Below are 21,331 nucleotides of genomic sequence, written 5' to 3'. Positions count from 1 at the left end.
ATTGCATTGACGTTTTATTTTGAAGTAATCCAGAAGTATTCAGATTATTAATCATTTTGTTATCCAATTCTCAACGTTGCTAATTACAAAAATGTAATGAAATCAGTATTTCAGTACATGCAAAACAGTTGAAAGCAACCTGAACCAACGCTAAACGGTGACAAAACTGGCATTGTTTCCCCTTATTGATTGACTGATACTGTTGGAATGAAAATATGTGCTTATTTCTCAGCCTAATTTTAAATAAACTGAGTTTACCTGGCGATTGATTGCTGATATTCAGATTAGGTGGTTAAACCGTTTATCTGATTGACTGAGTCTCCTAAACGCACCAAAAATGAACAAGGTGGCTATCTGTAATATCAGATACTAGCCACATAGCCCTATTAAGTCTATTGTTAGTCCACTGAATAAACATTTAGCAGATTACTGGACGTGTATTATATGTACTAGCTCATTGTTACTGTTGTGGGAGCAGATTTTGGATGTTTTTTAGGGTTTGTTTTATAGAGTCGGAGCTACACCTGCTGGTCGATGACAAGACTGCAGGACTCGAGCTCTTCCGACGGTCGTGCGCGTCACGGGTCGCGCGCCTGAGCGTAAAAAAACAAGGACGTAGCTGCTGAAATAGCGATTATAACAATTTGTTTCCAGCTGTTTTGTCTTTAACACACCATAAACTTGGTTCGTTATAACTGCGCAATACACGAAGCGATAAAATAAAACGCTGACAAAGGACAAGACGGAGCGTCGTATACACTTCATTGTTGCAGATGTTGAAAATAACTGACAACGCTTTGATCCAATAAGAATCGCAGCTGTTTGTGCGCGAGCGATGTCTGACCAATGGCTTATGAAGAGTCGCTGTATCCAAGTTAGATTGATCCAGACGGGACTATATATAGGTGGAGGAATACACAATCTAGGAATGTGCTGCAGCCAGACCTCAGAAGCCATTTTGAGATGATGTCCCTGTTGAGAAAGCCTATGAAGATGCTGAAATCAACGAACATGGTTACATTTCTGTCTGTTTCTCACTCCGTCTCCTCTATTTCACCATGGCAGCTGTCAACCGACGGGACATTAGCAAAGCGGGGTATCGAGCTGTGCTCACAGAGTTAAAACGTCATTGATATGAAAGAGGAGAGTGTCTGTTTACTGTCTCTGTCGAGACATGTAACACCGTGAGTTTTTTCCAGTCTGAAATCTTCCAGCATCTCTCACAACCCAACGTCTCCTTGAGTGACTGAGTTAATTTCACTCTTGTACCGGAGAGAAAAGGGAGGCAGATCCGTTTTCCAATGGCTTCTGTGAGCCTTGTTTCCAGTCCCCCAGCCCCTGTTCTTGACAAAAACATGACAGACTCTGAGCTTGCAGGGGATGAAAGGTCGAGTAACATTCTTATGCAATTCTTAATACGCTCATCTGTGCGTTTCAGTGCTGTGGGTCTACATGCTTGTGTTACTGTTTTCTTCTTTTTTAACCATGAATTGCAGAGTCCACGGTTTTCCCCCCTCAACAAAATCTTTGCATGCCTCTTTGGTGCAGTTGCTGTCCAAATAGCCTAGATTTCCCATCACCGTGTCGATAAGACTCATTCATGATCATTTCCATGCAAGATAGCAGACCTCATCGTTTGTGTTGTTGTGGTACTGGGATGGATTCATGGCTTCATTGTTGCCATCTGCAGGAGGCTATGCAAATGACTATGATGTAAATGCCACGCCCATCCTCGCACTGCTCGCCCCCTGCCGGGCACCTGGCGGTACTGCAGGGACAGGGTTCACGCAGGGTTGAGATTATGTGCCGCTTCTGCCGCTGAGTTCAGGCCGTGTCCGTGTCCTTGTGAGTGGTTTGTAGTCCTGAGAAGGCTGCCAGACCATGTGGGCAAAAGAGGGCCGAGAGTTTGCTGGTGGTTCCACCAGGTGATTTAACACAAGGTCAAGCAGAGGAGGAGAAAAAGCTGGTGCAGGTGGTGTTTGGATGGAACAAAAGCTGGTTTAGTCTCAGCTGTTGAAGGTGTGCCTGTCCATGCCTCAGTCAGGGCATCAGTTTTTCCTCTCGCAGGGAGAGGACACTGCTTTATAGGGAAACTTTTCATGTGGATGTCCAGTCAGTGTTGATGGTAAATGTTGTCAGTTGAAGCAATAAATTCCTTAGTGTGTGTTATATTGACAGAGAAAACAGTTCTAATGGAGCCCTGCAGCAGTGCCTGCATATTATGGCTTGGCAATATAAAGATATATCGCTATTATGATAAGAGACCAGATATCATCTTAGATTTTGGGTATCATTATATCATGATATGGCAAAAGTTGTTGTCTTTTCTTGGCTGCATTGCAGCAAAATGGTGTGATTTATAAAATTACCAGAATGTTCTAGCTGTTCTATTATTTGTTTTTACCCCCCGAGTCATTATATCCACATTACTGATGATCAAAAATTTTGCGAAGGTACCAGTTGTCATCCCGACAATATTGTCGCAATATTGATACTGAGGTATTTGGTCAAAAATATTGTGATATTTTATTTTGTCCAAATTGCCCAGCCCTATCTGAGAATGTATGTTATGATAAATATTTATAAGCCATATCACCTAGCCATACTACATATTCCAGGATGCATTGCAGGCAAACTTGTGACTTCTACACCCATGTTCTCACCACCTATAGCTATTATTTTGTTGGCCAAAACAGCATTAGGTGAAGAAAATACTCATCTACCACACCTGGATACCCACATACAGAGACTAGAAATCGAGGCTGATGTATCCTGAAGTTCTTCCTCACATCCAGTGACATCACTGGTTGCAGGAAGCACAACATATTTTGCTAAATATCCCACACTAAGGAATTTATTGCTTCATTTTACATTGTTTACCATCAACTGGGAGTGTAAAACAGATGCTGAAATTAGCAGATTTTGACTTTTTTCTTTAAAAAATGACTGAATGAATAACAGATTTTAATAATAGTTGGCAACAAATATTTGACAACTAACTGATGAATTGTTGCAGCTCTAGATGCTTGTACTCCACCTTTATAAACTATTATTAACAGTGATGCTAGTATTTTCTTACAGTCTTCAGGCAGATACATGACTATGGAGAAATCAGTGTGAAATAAGACAGCATGGAGGATTTTATGCCAATTTTCCCTAATGTTATGCAACATATATAAGTTGTGAGGTGTTTCATATTGAATCGTGACGTTACTGCTGCTTTAAAAGTGAAGTGTAGGTACAGTATTGTGGTAGTTTTGGATGTGGAAGGTGTCAGGTTGAAGCCTGATCTGTACTGGTGTCTGAGGAAAAGGTGTCTCTGAAAAGTGAGCTGGATCAGTGGGTGGACATTCTCTCCCATTTCATGGTGTCTTTGTTTCATGCTCCCACCTGCACTGTATTTTTAAAGCAGCTGATATTACATGTTATGAAAAGACACTGTAATGGTGTCATACTTTAGTAGGAAATGGTTTCACATGGACAATTTATACTTTTACATGAAATGCTTTTAGCATTCATCTCCTATAATACAGTATGTGTTCATTTAAGTTTTAAATAATTAAATCACAGCAAGTCGAGGCATAAATAAACTGTTATAAAAACTTCATTTTAACTGCTAAGCTAGATTTAAATTTACCATCGTGCCTTAAACATGACAGATTATAAAAGCATCATGTTTTTAAAGTACTCACCTGGTCATCAGCTCAGGTGTGTTTCAGTAAGAACTTGTCAGTAGACAGACGGGTCACAGGAGCTGCAGCAAACTAATAGAAACAAAGCTCAAAGTTTTTCCCAAACTCTTATGCTTCCATTCTGATTATAACAGTAATAGATGCCAGTTTATTTGTACATTAACTTCACAGCAGTGCCCAGCATTGGACACATCACACACACTGTGAAAGATTTACTTTTACTTTACAGTAATTTTAGACATCTTGTTAAGAGTTTTAACTTGGCAGCATCTGCATTGTAAAAAAGAATCACACTCTAAAGTGTTGAAATAAACTAAACAAAGTTTGGTCGACCTATGTTTTGTTGAGAAAACGTAATTTTCTTCATTAGATAAACTTGAATATCCAAAAGTTGAATATTATTCAAAGTGAGCTGTGAACCAGATTTTTCATTATTTGGGTGCTTGAAATTACATTATTGCAATTGAAAATATTGAATTATTCATATATTCACTTTCACTTTAATTAATGCAATGCAATTTATGGGGGGTTTCTAAACCTCAAGATTTAAGATTTTGTAAAGAGGAAAAGCAAATTGTCTCATCAGACCAGTAGTTGGTTTCAGGTTGGGCTCAAAAATCAAAAATCTATTGAAGTAAATTGCCTTGAAATTTTTAGCTATCTCAGCTTTTTTGTTTTATAAAGTTTGTGTGCTAAATGATACTAAACTTCTCTGGTTCTTGGTTGACTCCTGACTTCTAGAAATTGAAGGTTTTCATATATTCTATTCAACCTGAGGATGTATTTAATTTGGTTTTCATAAAATAACTACACACTGGTTTACAGGAAGTCAAGCCAGTGCTGAAAGCTTAAAAATTGACCTGAGTACAAAACATTCATGCAAATAAAGCAAACTGAATTGAATTGAATTGGAAACTGTGGTATGATGTTTGCTACTTTGCTCCAAATTAAGGGAAAAGACATTATCTATGTTCTAGTATAATTTCACTGTAATTTTTACAGCAGGACCGGATAATTTGGTCATCAGATGTTTTGCTCATGATGTGAAAAGTGCTTGAATCATGTCTGAGACTAAGAACACAGCATGTAAACACTCACAGTTATACTCACTGTATTGTTCTGCTTTTTAGGGAGGATGGCGAACTGGAGGATGGAGAAATAGATGATGAAGGGATTGGGATAGAAGAGGAAAACAAGGAGGCTACAGAGGTGAACGAAGACAAAGAGAAAGAGAAGGAAAAGGAAAAAGAAAAATCTAAAGAGAAAGAAGAAAAGACTCACAGGCACTCCAGGAAAAGATATAAAAAGACCAGAGAGAAGAGGAGGTCTAAGAGGAGGAGGCGCGACAGACAGAAAGTAGGATGATATCGTACTTGGTATTACAGCATAACATCTCCAGCGTGAATGTGAACTCATTCAGAATTCACTTTAATGTTGTGTTTCCTCTTTGTTCACTCTGCTCTCTCCTCAGCACCACTCCCCCTCCAGCAGCTCCAGCTCCGACAGTTATGACTCCGACTACGACCGACTCGAAAGGCCCAAAAACCGGAAGAGGCAGGGATCGAGCCGCGAATCTGACGGCCAGTCCTCTCAGGTGAGTTTACCACCGCTTGCATGCATACGTTTATTATTCATATAAGCAGTATTGTGTAACAGTTTTCTCTTTCATTGTTAACTCTCCAGCACGGACGAGATTCAAAAGGAGGCCATGGCAAGTCTCCGCCACACAAGAGCAGTGATTTTGACAAGTACAGCGACTACAGCGATGACAAGTATGACTACGATGAAGAGGAGGATGATTACGACGATGATGAATATCAGTCAAAAGATTCCCAGAGTCAGGGAAAGGGACGCCACGCTAAAGACCAGATGAAGAGAGGAAACATGAGAGGGATGAAACAGCAGCAGTGTAAGAATGCTTCACATCACACCATTCCTGCAAATCTAAACACACTTATTGTGTTTTTGTGATTGGGAGGGTCATAACACAAACATTAAATGTAATGTAATGAGGTGCACGAGTTTAAACAGCTCCTCCAAAATGTCATTTTCAGTTGGACAGAGGGGACGGGGCAGAGGGAGTGGACCAGGAAGAGGACGCGGGATGCTCAACAAGAACAAGAAGCTGAAGGGCAAACCCTGGGGAGGCCGTGGTCGAGGTCGAGGAGGAGACCAGGGCATGGAAGACATGGCACCAGTAAGTGTGTCCAGAATTCCGCCTATGCCAGTAGTCTCTTAGATATGATTTGAGATGCCAGCACCTTTTTTTTCCCTGATTTTCTCCCTTATTTCACAGTCATCTCCCAATGTCCTCTCATTTTGTTGTTTCTCCTGGGATTATGGATGAAGCATGCATTGTACCTTCAGAAGACATTTTGCACCCTCAGCTGAAATTTGAATAATAAATGCCAAGAACAAAGTAGTAGGTCTGGCACAATCCAGCCCTAGAGACCACTTTGCTCCATAACTGTTTGAAGTTGGAGTAAATATATGTGGAGGCTGCCCCGATACCTGTGAATGTTGATTGTGATATGGAGTCATTTACAGTTGGCTTGCTGGTGTTTCGCCACTATTGAACTTTACCACCATCTGCTGGATGTCAAGATGTGTGGCATTTACTCCGCCAAGGCCAATTTTCCATATCTCACAATCCACTCAGTGTCCACTCAGTGATTTGTATCCCCTCCAAAATGTAATGGGTTCTTCCTTGGCTAATGCTTAACCTTTCCACCGAGTTTCATGAAAATCAGGCCAGTAGTTTTTCCTTAACGTTGCTGAAAACAGACAAACAGAACAGAAAATACTACACACACAACTACATTTACAATTTATTTACAAATACCACATGCTGTTGTTTATTTTGTGCCACAGGAAGGAAAAAACTCCTCCGGTTTCCAGAAGAAACGGCCAATCATGAGCAAGGAGTTTATCAATCAGCACACAGTGGAACACAATGGAAGATACATCTGCAAGTATTTCCTGGAGGGTCGATGCATCAAGGTAGAGTGGCACTAATGGACTTTTGCTTGTTTTAACAATGTAAGCCTATTTACACTGAAGTATTTGAAAAAAAAAAAACATCCTCCTTGATTATTTTTTCTTCATGTAGGGGGAGCAGTGCAAGTTTGAACATGAGCTCGTCGTACCAGATAAGAAGAAGGAGCTTTGTAAATTTTACCTTCAAGGATATTGCAGTAAAGGGGATAATTGCATTTACATGCACAATATCCTTCACTAATGACAGCAAGTGTTTTTAATTATATTTGTATAATTGTGTCGCATACTTAACTAAAGTCTCCTTTTAATTAGTACTTGTTAGTCTTGTTCCTTAACCTGTGATTGCACATGAATACCCGTGCAAGTTCTTTCATACAGGAGCTAAATGTTATCAAGGGGACAACTGCAAATTCTCCCACGAGGCTCTGACAGATGTGACCAAAGAGTTGCTTGATAAGGTAAAACAAAAAGGGAAAAAAAACTGTTTGAACACCCCTCCTGTCAGGAGATTCTCAGTCAACAATTGTCTTATTTCTCTGTCAGATAATTAACACTGAAGAGGAGAACGCCCGTGAGGACGAGTTGGAGCTGGAGGATCTGAGGAAGCAGGGCATCGCTCCACTTCCGAAGCCTCCTCCTGGGGTGGGCTTGCTGCCCACTCCCGGTCAGAGCAGTCCCACAGATGGAGCCTCTGGCCAAGCAGGGAAGAAGATCCCCTCCCTGTTTGAAATCAAGGTTCAACCTACTGTAGACTTGGCACAAAAAATTGGTCTGAGGTAAACCAAAATAAAATAAATGAATCACACTTCACTTAAGACACAACAAACCATACTTTGCATCAACTAAGAATTGTTTGTACAATTGTTTTAATTAAACTGAATATCTTTGGTTTTTGGACCAACAAAACAACATTCAAGGTATCACCTCGGACTTTGAAAACCTGGGATTGAAATTTGTCACTATTTTCTGACATTTAATATAAATATAATAGTCTAATAAGGGTCTAATGAAAGTGTAATATCATCTAATGAAGAACATATTATTTCTAGTTTCTGTCAAATTGATACAAAGTACTGCTTGTTATTTCTTCTCCTTTTTAGTTTACAGTAAAATAAAGTGTGACCAAAAAATTAATCAAAGTCAGACTCTTCAGAGTGTTTTGGAAGCTTATCTTTGACCTAATTGTGCACATTTTTTTTCAGTGGCTCCAACTTCTCCCAGAATCAAGGTGAAGGCACCACTCAGTTTACCGAAGGCTCAGAGGACACGCAGGGTGGAGGTATGGTGCCTCCAGGCACCTCTGCTCCCACTGTTCCTCCCCCTGAATCACCTGTTCCCATGGGTCACTCCACTGGACCGCCCATGCCACAGAGCCCCCCAGGACAACACCCACCACACGGATTTCCAATGCAGCCGCCAGTCCCCTCTGGTCAACCACCGCCCTTCCATGGAAACCGACCTAATATGAACCCTCAGATGAACATGCAGAGGCCTCCGTTCCCCCCTGATCTGCAGATGCTGCAAAGCCTCTTCCCTTTTCCATCAATGGGTCAGAACCCAGTAGACATCTTCAGCGGCTTCCTCCGAAACCAGGCCATGGGTCAACAAGGAGGTCAGTGTTATATTAATATGGTTATCCAGTAGACTAATTACTAATTAACCTTTTTAATGAAATCACAAAAAACTGTCTTTTTGCTTTTGTAGATCCTGCTCTGGCCTTCATACAGAACCTCCAGCAACAGTTGGGTGCAGAGTCACAGTTGCAGTCTTTACCACCAGCAGTACAGAAGGCCATCTTTTTACACCTGACACAACAGCAGCAGCAACAACAAGAGTCACATCCACAGGGGAGTGAGCCACAAAGAGCAGAGGGGCAGGATGATAATGCAAACAGAGGTGAGTCCCAGGGGCAAGAAGCAGAATTGCTGAGCTAATTAAAATAAAGTAAAACCCAGAACCCCTCAGAAATGGAGCATGGACTGAAGTGAAATGACCTGTACTACCTAGGAAAATTGTAATACCTCAACAAACCTGCTTTTAGAAACACGTCCCAGATGTAACAAGGTGTTGCTACACTATAAAGCTATAATGTGTAAAGGCCTTTTCACACCTCTGCACCGTAACTGCATGCTGCATGTTGTCTCCTCCTTACCCGTTCAGCTGTTCTATCAAATAAAGGTATAAAAGTGAAGATGACAGCTCCCATGATCCCACACTACCTCACAGCATAATCAAACTAGTCTTTTATAATTGTTTTAATGTGAGAGAGACCCCATAACACCAGAACTTGCACTATTGTGCATTTAAATATTCTTAAATCTTTTTTGCAGATGAAACTACAAACTGGTACTCAAGCGACGAGGAAGATGGGAGTTGTGTTTCCTCCATCCTTAAATCTCTAAAGAAGCAGAATGAGATGCAGCAGTCTCAGTCCAAACCCCTCCAGGCTTCCCCTGGGGCTCCAGCACTGGGCGACCCTCGGCTTGTGAAGGAGAGGGCTCCGCCCAGCGACCCCCGCGTGAAGGCAGACCCTCGACAGCGACCCCCGGATATGAAAAAGGAGCTGGACGGAGCTGCAGACCCACGGCTCTCCAGAGACCCCAGGAAGATGAGGCCGATGGATCAGAGTTCCTACCGCCAGCAGAGCCATCCTGCTACTCAGAGGCCTCCTGCAGGAGAAGAGGATGATGAGGGAGAGAGGGAGCTCAGGGACAAAGCTGTTCTCATCCCTCTAGACGCCAGCCCCGGCGTGCTGCTGCGGGACCCTCGTTGCCAGTTAAAGCAGTTCAGCCACATCCGGGTAGATATCCTGCTCCAGCGGCCGGCCTTCGCTCAGACGGTGGTGTGGGCCCCTGAGGACCTCATCCCTTCCCTGGTGCCCAAACAGGAACACTCCATCAACCTGCCCCTTCCTCCTCTAATCGCAGATGCTCAGATGAACCGAACAAGCCTGGTTGACCATCCGCCTGTCTCCAGCCCGCCACCGTCTGACCCCAGACTGGCAGCAGCACGTCTGAAGGAACGTATGAGTCGATTGTCCTCTGGATCTCTGGAGTCTCGATCCTCCACTGAAAGGCCTGCAGATCCACGTCAGCAGAAGACCCTGGACCCCAGGCTCAAGCGCACAGTGAGTCTAGACTCTAAACTGCTGGGTCAGAAAGAGCCCTCCACTGCGGGAGGTGTTGTGGACCCCAGGCTACAGAAGGCCGGCGCCAGCTCCTCTCCTCATGCTGCTCGAGCCAAGCCAGAGCCTGAGAAGCTGCCACCGTACGCTCCTCGCCTGGCATCCTCTGGTGGAGGGCTCGAGAGTCCCACTACGATCCTTGGGGGCATCAGTCTGTATGATCCTCGCAATCAAACGGAGCAGAAGGAGCAGGCAGAGCCTCCTAAAAAAGCGGGGATTCTCAAACACCCAGAAAAGAAAGACAATCCTCCACCACCGTCACTCTCACCAACCCAGCGAAGCAGCTCTTTCGAAGAAGCCAAAAGCACAGACGTTGCCTCAGATCAGCCTCCACCTTCGGTTTCTCCCACAGTGCCTCCTGCGTCACCCGTAAAACCCCCCGCCGTTCACAATCTCCCCATCCAGGCGTTGGCCGGGTTGATCCGACCCCAGTACACCGACCCCAGGCAGGCCAAACCAGGAGGACAGGGCCCTGCAGGAGCACAAGAGGAGGTGGAGGAGAAGAAGGAGAAGGAGCAGGAGGAGGAGGCCATGGAGGAGGAAGAACCAAAACAGGACGACCCAGAGGAGGAGGAGGAGGCAGACGACAGGACGCTTAAAGATGTGTTCAAGACTTTTGATCCCACTGCTTCCCCTTTCTGTCAGTAAACTCTGTTAGGGGTGTCATGATTCTCTGAATCCACGATTCATTTTGACTTTCAATTCTAAAGTCACAATTCCATTCGATTGTTCGATTTAAACTTTGTTTTTGCACTGACAGCTATGCCTCGTCTTGACCGCAGTTGAATCAATGCTTTTTTTGCACGTCTGACACAACAGAAACACTCTAATTTTAATCGCTGCATCTGTCTGCACCCAGCTTCATCTGACAGGCAAAATTGTGACCTGAAGCATTTATCTAGACTTGCGGCCTATTTTTTTGACAATATGCGCATGAATGCAAGGCTGTTACTCAGTAAAAACGCACTGAAAACATATTTTATCCACGTTTTGTACTGCCACTAGGCAACTTCACTGCTAAACTTCAATTGCCCTGATATCCAACACCTGTTCACTCTGAGTTCTCTCTTTTGCTTATCCACACCCACTGTGCACACACACACACACACACACACACACACACACACACACACACACACACACATGCTAATGTATCTGGTTGATGGAACCAGATCTGGCTGCTCGTTTGCTGCTGGTAGCTTTGAAATGCGTGGACAAGAAGGAGCTGATATAGACAGACCTTTAAGTGTGGCATAAACGCTGACAACTTCCAGGTGTGTGGCTGTTCGCGGTCAAGACAAGGGGTTAGATTATCGAGTCTTTGTTTGTAAAAGTAACATCATGGGTTATATGCCCTGACAACTGTCATATACATTTTCAAATACTTCTTGAAAAGGGTCAGTATGATTTAAAGTGTGATATAACGGCGAGTAAGCTACGCTGTCGTCTTTGAAGTTTTGTTTTGTTCCTCGGACCCGTGCACAACATGTCTCTTCACCCCTGCTCACTTGTGGGGGTGGAGAGGAAAAAAAAATACTGCGAGAACTGCAGCTTCTGCCTTTTCGATTCAATAATTGAAATTGAAAGCTCATTTCGATCGTTTTTTGATTTAATTTTGAAATTGTGACACCCCTAAACACTATTAATCTTTATTTAGCTTTACATGAACCTATTTATTTCTGTATATAGATGATCTTGTATAGAATCGCATACTATCTAGTGCACCACACGTTCGTCATGGAGATGATGCTCGATAAGTGCACAGACACAGTGTATAGTTCCTTTTAAAATAATCATATTAATGCTGAAATGTGTGTTTAGAAAGTGTGTTATGGTCTTTTATCAATGCGTAATTTTCATGTACGTTTTAAACAATCATAAAAAAGGAATTACGTCAACTGTGTAGATTTCACTAAGGACTGACCCATATGTTGTTTACTAAACTCTGGGCTCATTCCAGACGTTACACTCTGTAGAATAGATCATTCATTCACTCCACATGCAGAGAGATAATGTGTAGTGATCGATCAAACGACAGTTGTGAGAATTCCCTTGAGAATTTTTGTATTTACATATTTATTTCAAGAAACTTTTATATTATCAGATTTTTATGTTTCTGCTCACTTTTTTGAGAAGCAATTTTTTTCACAGATATTTTCTTGAACATTTACTTTTTTTTTTTAACCAAACAGCCTGATATGAGGTTGAGGTCAGATAATCAAAACAGAATCCCTGCAGGTCCTTTTTAGAGCACGTTTCCCAGAAACACAGGGTACCTGTGCTGAAAGCTGGCAGGCAAAGCGGAGGTTATCAGCACAGACTGGAGAGACCTCGACACCGGAAACACCAAATATATGTGGGAGGCAGTTAAAAATGTCACAGGTTACAAAAGCAAGAACACCCCCGTCATATGTGAGGCCACATCGCCAGATGAGCTGAACGAATCTCATGTTGGTGTTGAGATACAGAAGTTTGTTCATCACTTCTTTGCCTGAAAATGCTTAAAGCAATGATCGGTTGTCGTCCCCTTTACCGCATTTGTGTTAAAATTAAATTCTCTACAATTAAGCTAGCTTGCAGAAGCATTTGTGCAATATGAGACAGTTTCCTGTTTAGTTGAGAGGAAATGTGTATTTTTTTTTATATTTCAGCCCTTCAGTTTGTTTTGTACATTGCTGAACTTTTTTCACTTTAAGTGGCCTAAATGGTTGAGGATTTAACGTTACTGTTGTAGGTTTTTTTTTTTTTTACTTGCTAACAAGTTATTCATGCCAGTGTGTGGAGTAGTTAAATATTGGTTAGTTGGTTTGATTTGTCATCGTCTTTCCTCAAAACATTTACAGCTGACAAGCTTGTAAATAGTAAACTGTCTTTCACTTGTTTTCACGAGAATAAGAAATCAAGAAAGAAAGAAAGTGTTCTATACAAAGAGAGATGAAGATATATATGATATAAATATGACCTTTATGACTAGTTTTCATGTTGAATTTTGTTGGAGTTGACTGCAGATGAACATGTGTGTTGATAGAGTGAATGTTGTTGGCTTAAGATAAGGCGGTTTGCATTATTTGACAGTTTTGTGTCTGTTAAGGTGTTTGACTAAGATATGTACCTTTTTTTTTAAATTGTTTTCATAAGTCACATTGTAAATGCCTATTTTGTATCACGTGTACAGTCTGTTTTTGAGTGTTTTAATGAATACTGCTTTATTTTTTTCCTGTCAGTTTGGTGGTTATGGTTGTAATAATACTGTATGACATTTTAACGACACATATGCCCGTCACATTTCAGTGATTTTATCATGAATATCTGAAATAAAGAGAAAAAAAACAAGGTATTTTATTTCAGAATCACACATCAGGTTGTAATGTCTCATTTTAGCGTGCATTGATTTAGTCCAGAGTTATATCCAGTGGGGGAAAGTAACTAAGTACATTTACTCAAGTATTCTTCTACTCCGTTATCATTTCAGAGGCAAATGTCACTACATTCATTTGACAGCAATAGTTACTACTTCCTGTTCAGATGAATGTTTTACAGAAAAAAAGTGTTTCTGCATTGTTGTATTGGGACTTTTGTTGTAGGGGGGCACCAGGACCCAGGTACAATTTGGCCAATCAAGGTGAGAGCACCTTAGTTGTCAAGAAGCTAATGAAGCACAGCTGTGTCACCTTTATTCATGCTCCAGTGATCAACCCTGTGCACACGCTTCCCTGGTTTATAACAGTCCAGGAGTAGTGGTAGCGGCAAGGCAAAGGCTGCCTTGATTTTATAAAAGGCCAATACCCCCTTATTACATTTAATCAAACTAAAGGATCTGAATATTTCTTCCACCGCTGATTATATCAAATCTCAGCTTCAGTACAAAATATTTTAGGTCCTTGAGCAAGACTGAAAACTCCTTTAAGTTTATTATTCTAAGAAACAGAAAACAAAACTTTGATCTTGTTGTTAGGCTTCTTATTTCTTGAGACATAAATATTATTTGTGTTTTGAAGGGGTCGTGGTGGTCACATTGACCGGTGGGGCAAGGCTGGGTGCAACAGTGATGGATGAGGTCTTCCTCAAACCCAGGTCGTCGGTCTCTGGGTTGGAGGTCTGCTGGGCTCGATGGATTTCCAGCTTCTTCCGCCACTGGAAACACAAGGCTGTAGCCTCCGCGCCGTCTGAGTTCGGCTCAGGCTGCTTCAAACCCTGGAATAAAAGAGAAATTATATTGTTTGTAATTGACATATAAGGTCACATCTTAAATTATCTAATGTTAGCAAAATGTTGGCTAACTAGTACACTAATGACTGGAGTAGATTCACTTGCTACTTAGCCAGCCTTTGCTAACATTAGCTAACTTAAGCTGTGAATATGCTGTTTTTACTAGTCCTCCATCAGCCTCTTTTAACTATCTGTAAAATGTGGTTTTCCTCTCAAAACTGATGAACCTACCACACAACATAAGACGGTACAACAGGAAACAGGAAAGGAGAAATTTGACCAAAGTACTTTCTTTTTTTTGTTTCTGTTGGAAAAAAGGTTTTGATAAGTGTTTGGCCACAAAAGGCTTAAGTGCAACACTACCTCATATTCTAAGTTGGGCTAAGCTAAATGTATTAATGGTTTCTCCCAGGTAAGTTTTAGTTTCTCTCTAAACACATCTGCCATGTCCTTCATTTTGCAAGAAATGTATATTAAGAGACATTTTTTTAGGTTCCACTCTAAATGAAGCGGTACATTTAAAAAAAATTAGCCAATTTTATTTTCATTCTGTTTTCAAAGATGAAAAACACTACTGTAATTTAGAAAATGATCCTGACAACACTTGTCTGAACCTGTTTCGCTAATGAAATTAATGAAAAGAAGAGAAAGATTAACCTGGCAAAACCTTTTTTCACCTGTTCTGAAGGAGAAAATTTATACGACCTAACATATAGTTTTGCCTTCATCTTTTTATGTATAGTACATGGAGAGGATTTCATATTATTACAGTTTTGTCAGGTTTTCGATGATGGATTTACTGTCATGCAGGCTGTCTCTGCAGCGTGGACCCCATGCAGGACCGTCTGGAGTAGATTCTGTGCGTTCTTCACCAGGATCTCATCAGATGATTTGCACCCAGGTGTTACAGCATTGACACTAAAAGGTAAAGTAAAGAAAACTGTCTCATTATCTTTTCTTTTATTTCTTTTTCTAGCTTGGTTTTCAGCCTGTTTTCTGACCTGGAGATGATGTTGAGCTGGTTGCTGATGGTGAGAATCTGCTCAACTATGAGTGAAAGTTCAACCGTGCACTGTTTATCCAGGCAGTGGTTGGTGATAACTCTGATAAACTGAGTCACTGACTGACAGTCTGAGATCACATCTTTGGCTGCAGTGACAAAGGCTTCTTTATTCTGTAAAAACAAAAGGAATGATTGTGAATAAGGGTGCCTGCAAATATCAAGATCAAGGCGGTATAGTGCCCTCTGGTGGTCGTTACCGGTATCGGGCCTTTCTTCTTCAGGTACTGGGTCATGTAGCATATTGTGTCAGCCATCTTCCTGGTCACCTGGACTATTCTGTTGTCTTTGGGATCCCAGTTGTTGCTTTCTTGCTTTAGAAAAAGGGAGGTGTAGGTCAGCGAAGAGGCTTCTTTGTTTACACCAGACCCGACACCATCCTATACAGAGAAAAATTAAGATTTCAGATTTAGAATTGAAATCATGACACCCCTACTTGTTAATCATAAGATACCTACATCTTTTTCCATATTTACAGCTACATATTTGGCTTCAGCTGCCATGTTCATATTCAGTTCTGCAGCGTACACGCTTTCTGTGTTGCCTTTCTGCCAGGATGTCATTGTTGCATCAGAGGGAAATTCCACTTCTTTGACTTTAGGTGGGATTGTAGCCAACGGTTCTTTGATATCCTCAGGTGTTCTCCCCTGTAGACCGACCCTGATGTGCTCTTTAACTTCTTGGTGAATCCCATCCTGCTTCCTGATCTCCTCCACCACGTAGTGAGCTTTGGCTGACCAGCACTGTATCTGCACATCCAGACTGAGTGTGTCACAGATGTAGTGAGTCTCCACCATGAGCCTCGCCCTGCTGATTACATCTGAGATCTGAAACGACAGGTGGTCGTTGATGGATCTCAGATTAGAGCGGGCGCGGGGGTCACGGATGTAGTTTAAGGAATCCTCGACTCTTTTGGTCGCCAGTTTTACATTTTCAAAAAGTGTTTGCGCTGCGTTTTCGAATTTCTGCTCCACGTCTTCTGTGTTGTTGTCCCTGAAGTGTTCAGCAGCAAAATAAGCAATGCTGACGATATTTTGAAGTGCAGTGTCATAATCTTTATTTGCTTTACTTAAATGACCAGAGAGCACTCTAATTTTAATCAAAAGATGCCTCTGAAGGAATTCTGATTTTGCAAGTTGCATCACAGTTGGGATTATGTCGAGCTCTTCTGCAGCTTTAAGATAAGCTTCAGTCAGTGTTTTCAGTTCATCCTGGTATCCTGTTAACTGTTTTGACTTGTAAGCACTTCTACAATTCAGGCTGGTTAACCTCGCTGCCTCTTGGATTCGAAGCGAGTTCTCTGACAAGGCTGAAAGCTGTTTCTGAGGGCCCAGCTGGTTCATCGCAGTCGACATTCCCAAAATCTTGTCAAGAGAATGAAGTAAAATCTGAATCGACAGGCTCCAGAGGATGCAGAGTCCCTCCAGTTGATCTACCTGTCCTTCCAGTGAGGCAGAAAACTCTACCAGATACCTCGTGTTGTTCTGTGCTTTGTTCAGCTTGTTGTGTAAAACGCTGAATGTTTCTTGACCGTCACTTTGCGAGGTCAAATCAGACGCTGTCAAAAGCTGGACCAGGTCAGCACATAAAGTCATCACCTCATTGAGCTGCTGCGTAGCAGTGGCTGCCATTGTTCCTTGCAGCTCAGTGTAAACAGCATGAAACCAGCTTCCAGCTACTGGCAGTAAAACCTTCCGGGTGTTGTTAATGAGGTCAGAAAACTGTGTGCTGTGTTTGTAGATGCTTTCTGTGCTCATTGCTGAGCTCATCGCCGTCTCTTGAGCTGTCTGGACAAGCAGTGGAGTCAGCGACAGCAGCTCTGCTCTGAAACTCTCCAACGTCTGGCGATCGACCGCATCAACGACGGCAAAGGCTTCCTTTGCAGCCTGAGCGTAACAGTTCGACAGCTCGAAAACACCAGTGCAGGCCTGGTTCAGCGTTGTCACATCTTTTCCTTTAGTCACAGTCACAACTTCATACAAGAGGGGCAAAAGGTCAAATTCAAGAGGCTTGTGGATCAGTTTGGGCTCATCGGAGACAGCTGGGATCTTTAAATCATCTCTGTCATATTTATGAGCCAGTTCTGCTTCTATGGTTTCCTCATCTGAGAGCTCCTCCTCATGTTCGGCTTGAGAATCCCTCTCCATGACCTCCAAAACAGGAGATTCAGAGCCTCTTCTCATGTGATCCAGATTCAGTTCACAGGTGTCTTTGACTGATAGACATGAGATTTTAGGCTGACGTGCCCCCTCTCGCAGCGGGCTCAGGAGATGTGGATGCTGCTGACCGTCCAGTCCCTGTCTGAGCACTTTAAAATGTTGAATAGCCATTGAAACATTATCTGAAAAAATAGAATAAACCTCCACGTTTAGATTGGAGCCTAAAAGCATGTCCCTGATTGACTCCCCGACTTTGGTTTGACATGATTGAACCTGTTTGAGCAGCACAAGAAGGCCATTCCTGTAGATGGGGTTGTCACTTCTGTCCAGGTGCCTCCTCACAGACTGAATCACCAGCTTCATGTGACAAATAAGGTTTGTTGCATGTTCGTTAAACAGTTTGTAGCTTTGCTCTCTGTACGCTTCGTCACATCCATGCCAATCGCTGACCATCTCATTAATACCAATAGTGGTGAACTCCCTCACATCCATCACATCGCTGAGAGCATCCTGAAGCTGACTAGTCTCCTCCTCCCATTTCTGACACACCTCATGAAGCTTTTGAACGGTTTGCATCGAATCATCTGCTAGCTCGAGTGAAAGAGGTGCGATCCGAGCCCGGAGTCTTGTAAGGCATGCTCGAGAGTTCTCCACGTTCTCCAAACTCTTCGCATCAACAGCCACAGCCGAGATAAAATTTGCCACTTGGATTATTCTATCGGTTGAAGATATGCAATCTTCAACTAGTGGCTGAATAAAGTTCAGCTCCATCTTTGTAGAAGAGTGTGCAACCAGGATCTGTCTCGTCACACTTAACAGTTCCTCAGCTGTAGAAGATGCTGTAAGAAAAGTGTCCAAGACTTGATAAAGAACGGTCGTCATCAAAGCTTTTTCAAGCATCTGCATTTGCTGGACCAACAAAGTGCAGATCTCTTCAGGGTTCTGCTCAGGATCCTTTAAAATCCTCTTAATGTCTGACCAGAACTGCAGGATGTGACGACAATGACCCACAACTCTCTGCTGAAATTCTCTACGAGATGTATTTGCCACGACCATACAGTGAAACACAAGATCTCTTACCAGACTGTCAAAGCCACTGCCGATTGAGGAGGTGGAGGAACTTGTAAGAAGTTCTAACAGACTGTTCCTCCTTCCTGTGTAATACCCACACGGCCCCATGGATCCACTGTGACGTTCACTTTTCAGGGTTATGACAATGTCACTCACTGTGCTCTGCACCTTGTCCAGAATGTATCTCTTGGCTGCCTGTGCCTGCTCACTTGTAGGGTGTTTGATGGTTGTGCACATGGCCGTGTGCAGCATGGAGATGCACTTCCTCAGGGTCTCCAAGGAATCGAGAAGCTGTTTTGTTTGTCTTGGATCCTGTAACGAGTTTGCTCTCTCAACTGTCAGACTGTTGAGGTGAAGCAGAGCCTGAGAAAACACCTGGAAAGACCTGAGCAGGGACTTGATGTCTGAGGAGGCACCGAGCTCAGAGAGGCACTCCAAAACTCGATCAGCAGCAGCGATTACTCTCCTGACAGTGGCATCGTCGTCCACCAACAGAACCTAAGAGCAGAGACACACATAAGGTTATTTGTTACTGAACTTGGAAACAGGCATCAGCTCTTAGTTTACTTCTTAGTTTAGCTTCACTCAATTCCTGGATGTCTATGAGATCACGATTATGTTATATGATCCCATAGATACTTGATGATTCAGCCAAGATAGCCTAATATTGCTATTTTACCTAACTTTAGACTACACCAAATACATAAAAACAGTCCATCCTAAGACGTTTCTTAGTTTCCTACTCTCAGAGAAACATTTTTTTCATTTTCATTCACTGAACCTCCCCTGAAAGTGTTTTTGAGCCCCTCTGGTTGGCATTTTTTAGTGAAATTCATGGCCATGGATTGTAAAGATCTTGTTATCATGCTAACAAGTTGAACTAAGATGGAGAACTTGATAAACATTAGACCTGCTAAGCATCAACCTTGTGAGTGTGCTAAGGTTAACATTTAGCTCAAAGGACCGCTGTGCAACAGTCCCATAAAGAGCTGCTAGTATGGTTGCTCACCAGATTTATGAAATGAAAATCAGGGACATTTCCAGGGACAGCTCCAGCCAGGGACGGACCACCATAAACAGGGACCGTTCCCGGAAAACAGGGATGACTGGTCACCCTAATGACTAAATGTAAAACCTCCAGTAAAAATTAAAGCTAGGTTTCTATGGTCGTAAATCACACTGATAAAGTGACAAAGTTCAAGACCTCCATTGTGGTGCGCAGGTAACGGAAATATGAAGTGACTTGTTTTGCAGTACGAGCGCATAATATTATGACAACGGGAACTGTGGGTAAAGACATAAGCCCATTTTGCAATCTCTTCTCAAATCTTGAACAATGATGGGAAGCAAAGCTTTTGTGCCTTCTCATTCTGACTGTGAGAGCTATTGTTTGCAGTCAATGTTGAAAGTGAAATTGCACAAATTGCTGTATTCAAATATGATACTCTGGTGTGCTGAAATTGTTTTGGCAGATCTAAAGAGCATTACCCATAACCAACGGGGAGAAAAAAAAGAGTCTGTCACACACCATGTGATCATACCACTGCAGAGCTATAAACATTATGACAGTGTCAGTAACAAAGTAGACTTTTGTGTCCTTTTTTCCCCCAATTTATAAGCAATAGCTGACATAATCCCTTTTAGCAGACAGTCCGTTGGCTGCGCTGACATGACATTACAGATAAGATATCAGTCAGTAGCTAACACTGGAAAGTTCACAGTTTAGCCCAAGGATCTTGGAGGAATATCTGAAATATTTTAAGTGTAAAATTTGAAACAGCCAGCAGTTTAGTCCCTTGATGTGTTAAGTAGGATTCCCATTTAAGGAAACCTCTGGGAGACTAAAAAAGCAGATGTGGAAGATGAATCTGTTGGAGCCTGTCAGTGATTTTATTCCGTCGCTGTCTGCAGCAGCCAGTCCTTTTTCCCTATCTGTTTATTTTTAAAAGGATAATTCACGCTAAAATCAAAAATACATACTTTTCCTCTGATCTGTGGTGCCATTTATCAAAGTTGCTTAAATTTGGAGACATCAACTGTAGAGATGTCTTCTTGGACAAAAACAGAAATTGAAAAATTCAACATCAGTGCCTGAGCTTTTCAAATGTATTTTTTGGTGCTTTGACCACCACAAGCCGACAGCCCTCTGGTCCAGAGAGAGAAGGCAGATATCTCCAAAACTCCAAGTGCACCAAAACAATCTAAATGTATAAATATCGCTACAGGCTAGAGGAAAAATATGTGTTTTTTTAGTCTGGCACCCTGTATTGAATGTATATTTTGTGAAATACTTGCAGAGAAGAAAAATCATACTTTACTTTGACCACTCCCAGGAAGACGTTTTGCGTAGCAGTGATGAGTTCCTCTCTGTGCTCAGACAAACAGGGCTGGATGCTGAGTTTCTGAGCTGCCAGCAGCACATGTTGTCCAGACACAGTGACAGACTCCAACAGGGACGACATCTCCATGTGCAAAACCTCATCCTCTGTCTCACATATGTGCCTGGAAATAAAGATTTTATCTGATGATCTATTATACCTGTCAGTCTCTTAATTAAGACACCACATATTGGAATGTGACTTTAAATAGATTAAATTTCTGTTCTTCACCTCAGTGAGCTCCACACTGACTGCACATACCTGGAGGCCACTGCTGCCATGTTGTCAGTAGCTTTAGCCACAGCCTGAGCTGCTTCCTCCAGCTGGCTGAATTGTTCAGGTTCCTCTGCACTGTCACACAGCAGCACCAAGTAGCATAAATGACTCGCGATAGGTGCAACTACCTGCTCCACCGCCGCAGTCCTGATCAACCCGTGATCCAGCAGAGAGGACATACTGTCAGAGTGATTCTGTCCGGTCAGAGTAAAGAGAGCAGTCCCATCTGTTGTGGTGCTCCTGCTGTGTTCAGTGTGGTGGTTGTATTAATAATTCATTGATCTCTGCAGAGGAGCTTGTGCTTG

At 42.4% G+C, this 21,331-nt stretch overlaps 2 protein-coding genes across 3 annotated transcripts; one reads left to right on the top strand and one right to left on the bottom strand.

Moving 5' to 3' along the window:
• Positions 1 to 596: 596 nt before the first annotated feature.
• zc3h6 (zinc finger CCCH-type containing 6) lies at positions 597 to 10,596 on the top strand. The gene is made up of 12 exons (XM_084736504.1): positions 597 to 1,387; positions 4,823 to 5,048; positions 5,164 to 5,286; positions 5,376 to 5,601; positions 5,747 to 5,889; positions 6,564 to 6,692; positions 6,802 to 6,918; positions 7,040 to 7,147; positions 7,233 to 7,465; positions 7,892 to 8,301; positions 8,394 to 8,585; positions 9,020 to 10,596. The coding sequence occupies exons 1-12, from the start codon at positions 1,302 to 1,304 to the stop codon at positions 10,519 to 10,521; spliced, it is 3,495 nt and encodes a 1,164-aa protein (XP_084592630.1). The 5' UTR covers positions 597 to 1,301; the 3' UTR covers positions 10,522 to 10,596.
• A 3,075-nt stretch (positions 10,597 to 13,671) lies between these two features.
• Positions 13,672 to 20,847, bottom strand: LOC146315137 (uncharacterized). Of its 2 annotated transcripts, none has more exons than XM_084735453.1 (6): positions 20,691 to 20,847; positions 15,601 to 18,870; positions 15,343 to 15,522; positions 15,084 to 15,256; positions 14,883 to 15,000; positions 13,672 to 14,067 (listed from the first exon to the last, which is right to left on the bottom strand). In XM_084735453.1, the coding sequence occupies exons 1-6, from the start codon at positions 20,838 to 20,840 to the stop codon at positions 13,855 to 13,857; spliced, it is 4,104 nt and encodes a 1,367-aa protein (XP_084591579.1). In that variant the 5' UTR covers positions 20,841 to 20,847; the 3' UTR covers positions 13,672 to 13,854. The 2 variants fall into 2 exon arrangements, with proteins under 2 accessions (XP_084591579.1, XP_084591580.1); XM_084735454.1 differs by having other exon boundaries at positions 13,935 to 14,067; positions 14,852 to 15,000.
• Positions 20,848 to 21,331: the final 484 nt, after the last annotated feature.

The sequence above is a fragment of the Lutjanus erythropterus genome, chromosome 14 (assembly GCF_056507025.1).
Source record: "Lutjanus erythropterus isolate fLutEry1 chromosome 14, fLutEry1.hap2, whole genome shotgun sequence".
NCBI classification, from domain to species: Eukaryota; Metazoa; Chordata; class Actinopteri; order Lutjaniformes; family Lutjanidae; genus Lutjanus; species Lutjanus erythropterus.
Note: the sequence above shows the minus strand (reverse complement) of the source record. Positions and strands in the feature narration are given on the sequence as shown.

Coding starts and splice junctions, on each gene's coding strand:
- zc3h6 (XM_084736504.1), top strand. CDS start 1,302: ATGGCTTCTGTGAGCCTTGTTTCCAGTCCCCCAGCCCCTGTTCTTGAC. Junction 7,148..7,232: donor CCAAAGAGTTGCTTGATAAG/GTAAAACAAAAA, acceptor TTTCTCTGTCAG/ATAATTAACACTGAAGAGGA. Junction 7,466..7,891: donor GCACAAAAAATTGGTCTGAG/GTAAACCAAAAT, acceptor ATTTTTTTTCAG/TGGCTCCAACTTCTCCCAGA.
- LOC146315137 (XM_084735453.1), bottom strand. CDS start 20,840: ATGGAGATGTCGTCCCTGTTGGAGTCTGTCACTGTGTCTGGACAACAT. Junction 18,871..20,690: donor TCTTCCTGGGAGTGGTCAAA/GTAAAGTATGAT, acceptor CTCTGCTCTTAG/GTTCTGTTGGTGGACGACGA. Junction 15,523..15,600: donor CTGTAAATATGGAAAAAGAT/GTAGGTATCTTA, acceptor TTCTCTGTATAG/GATGGTGTCGGGTCTGGTGT.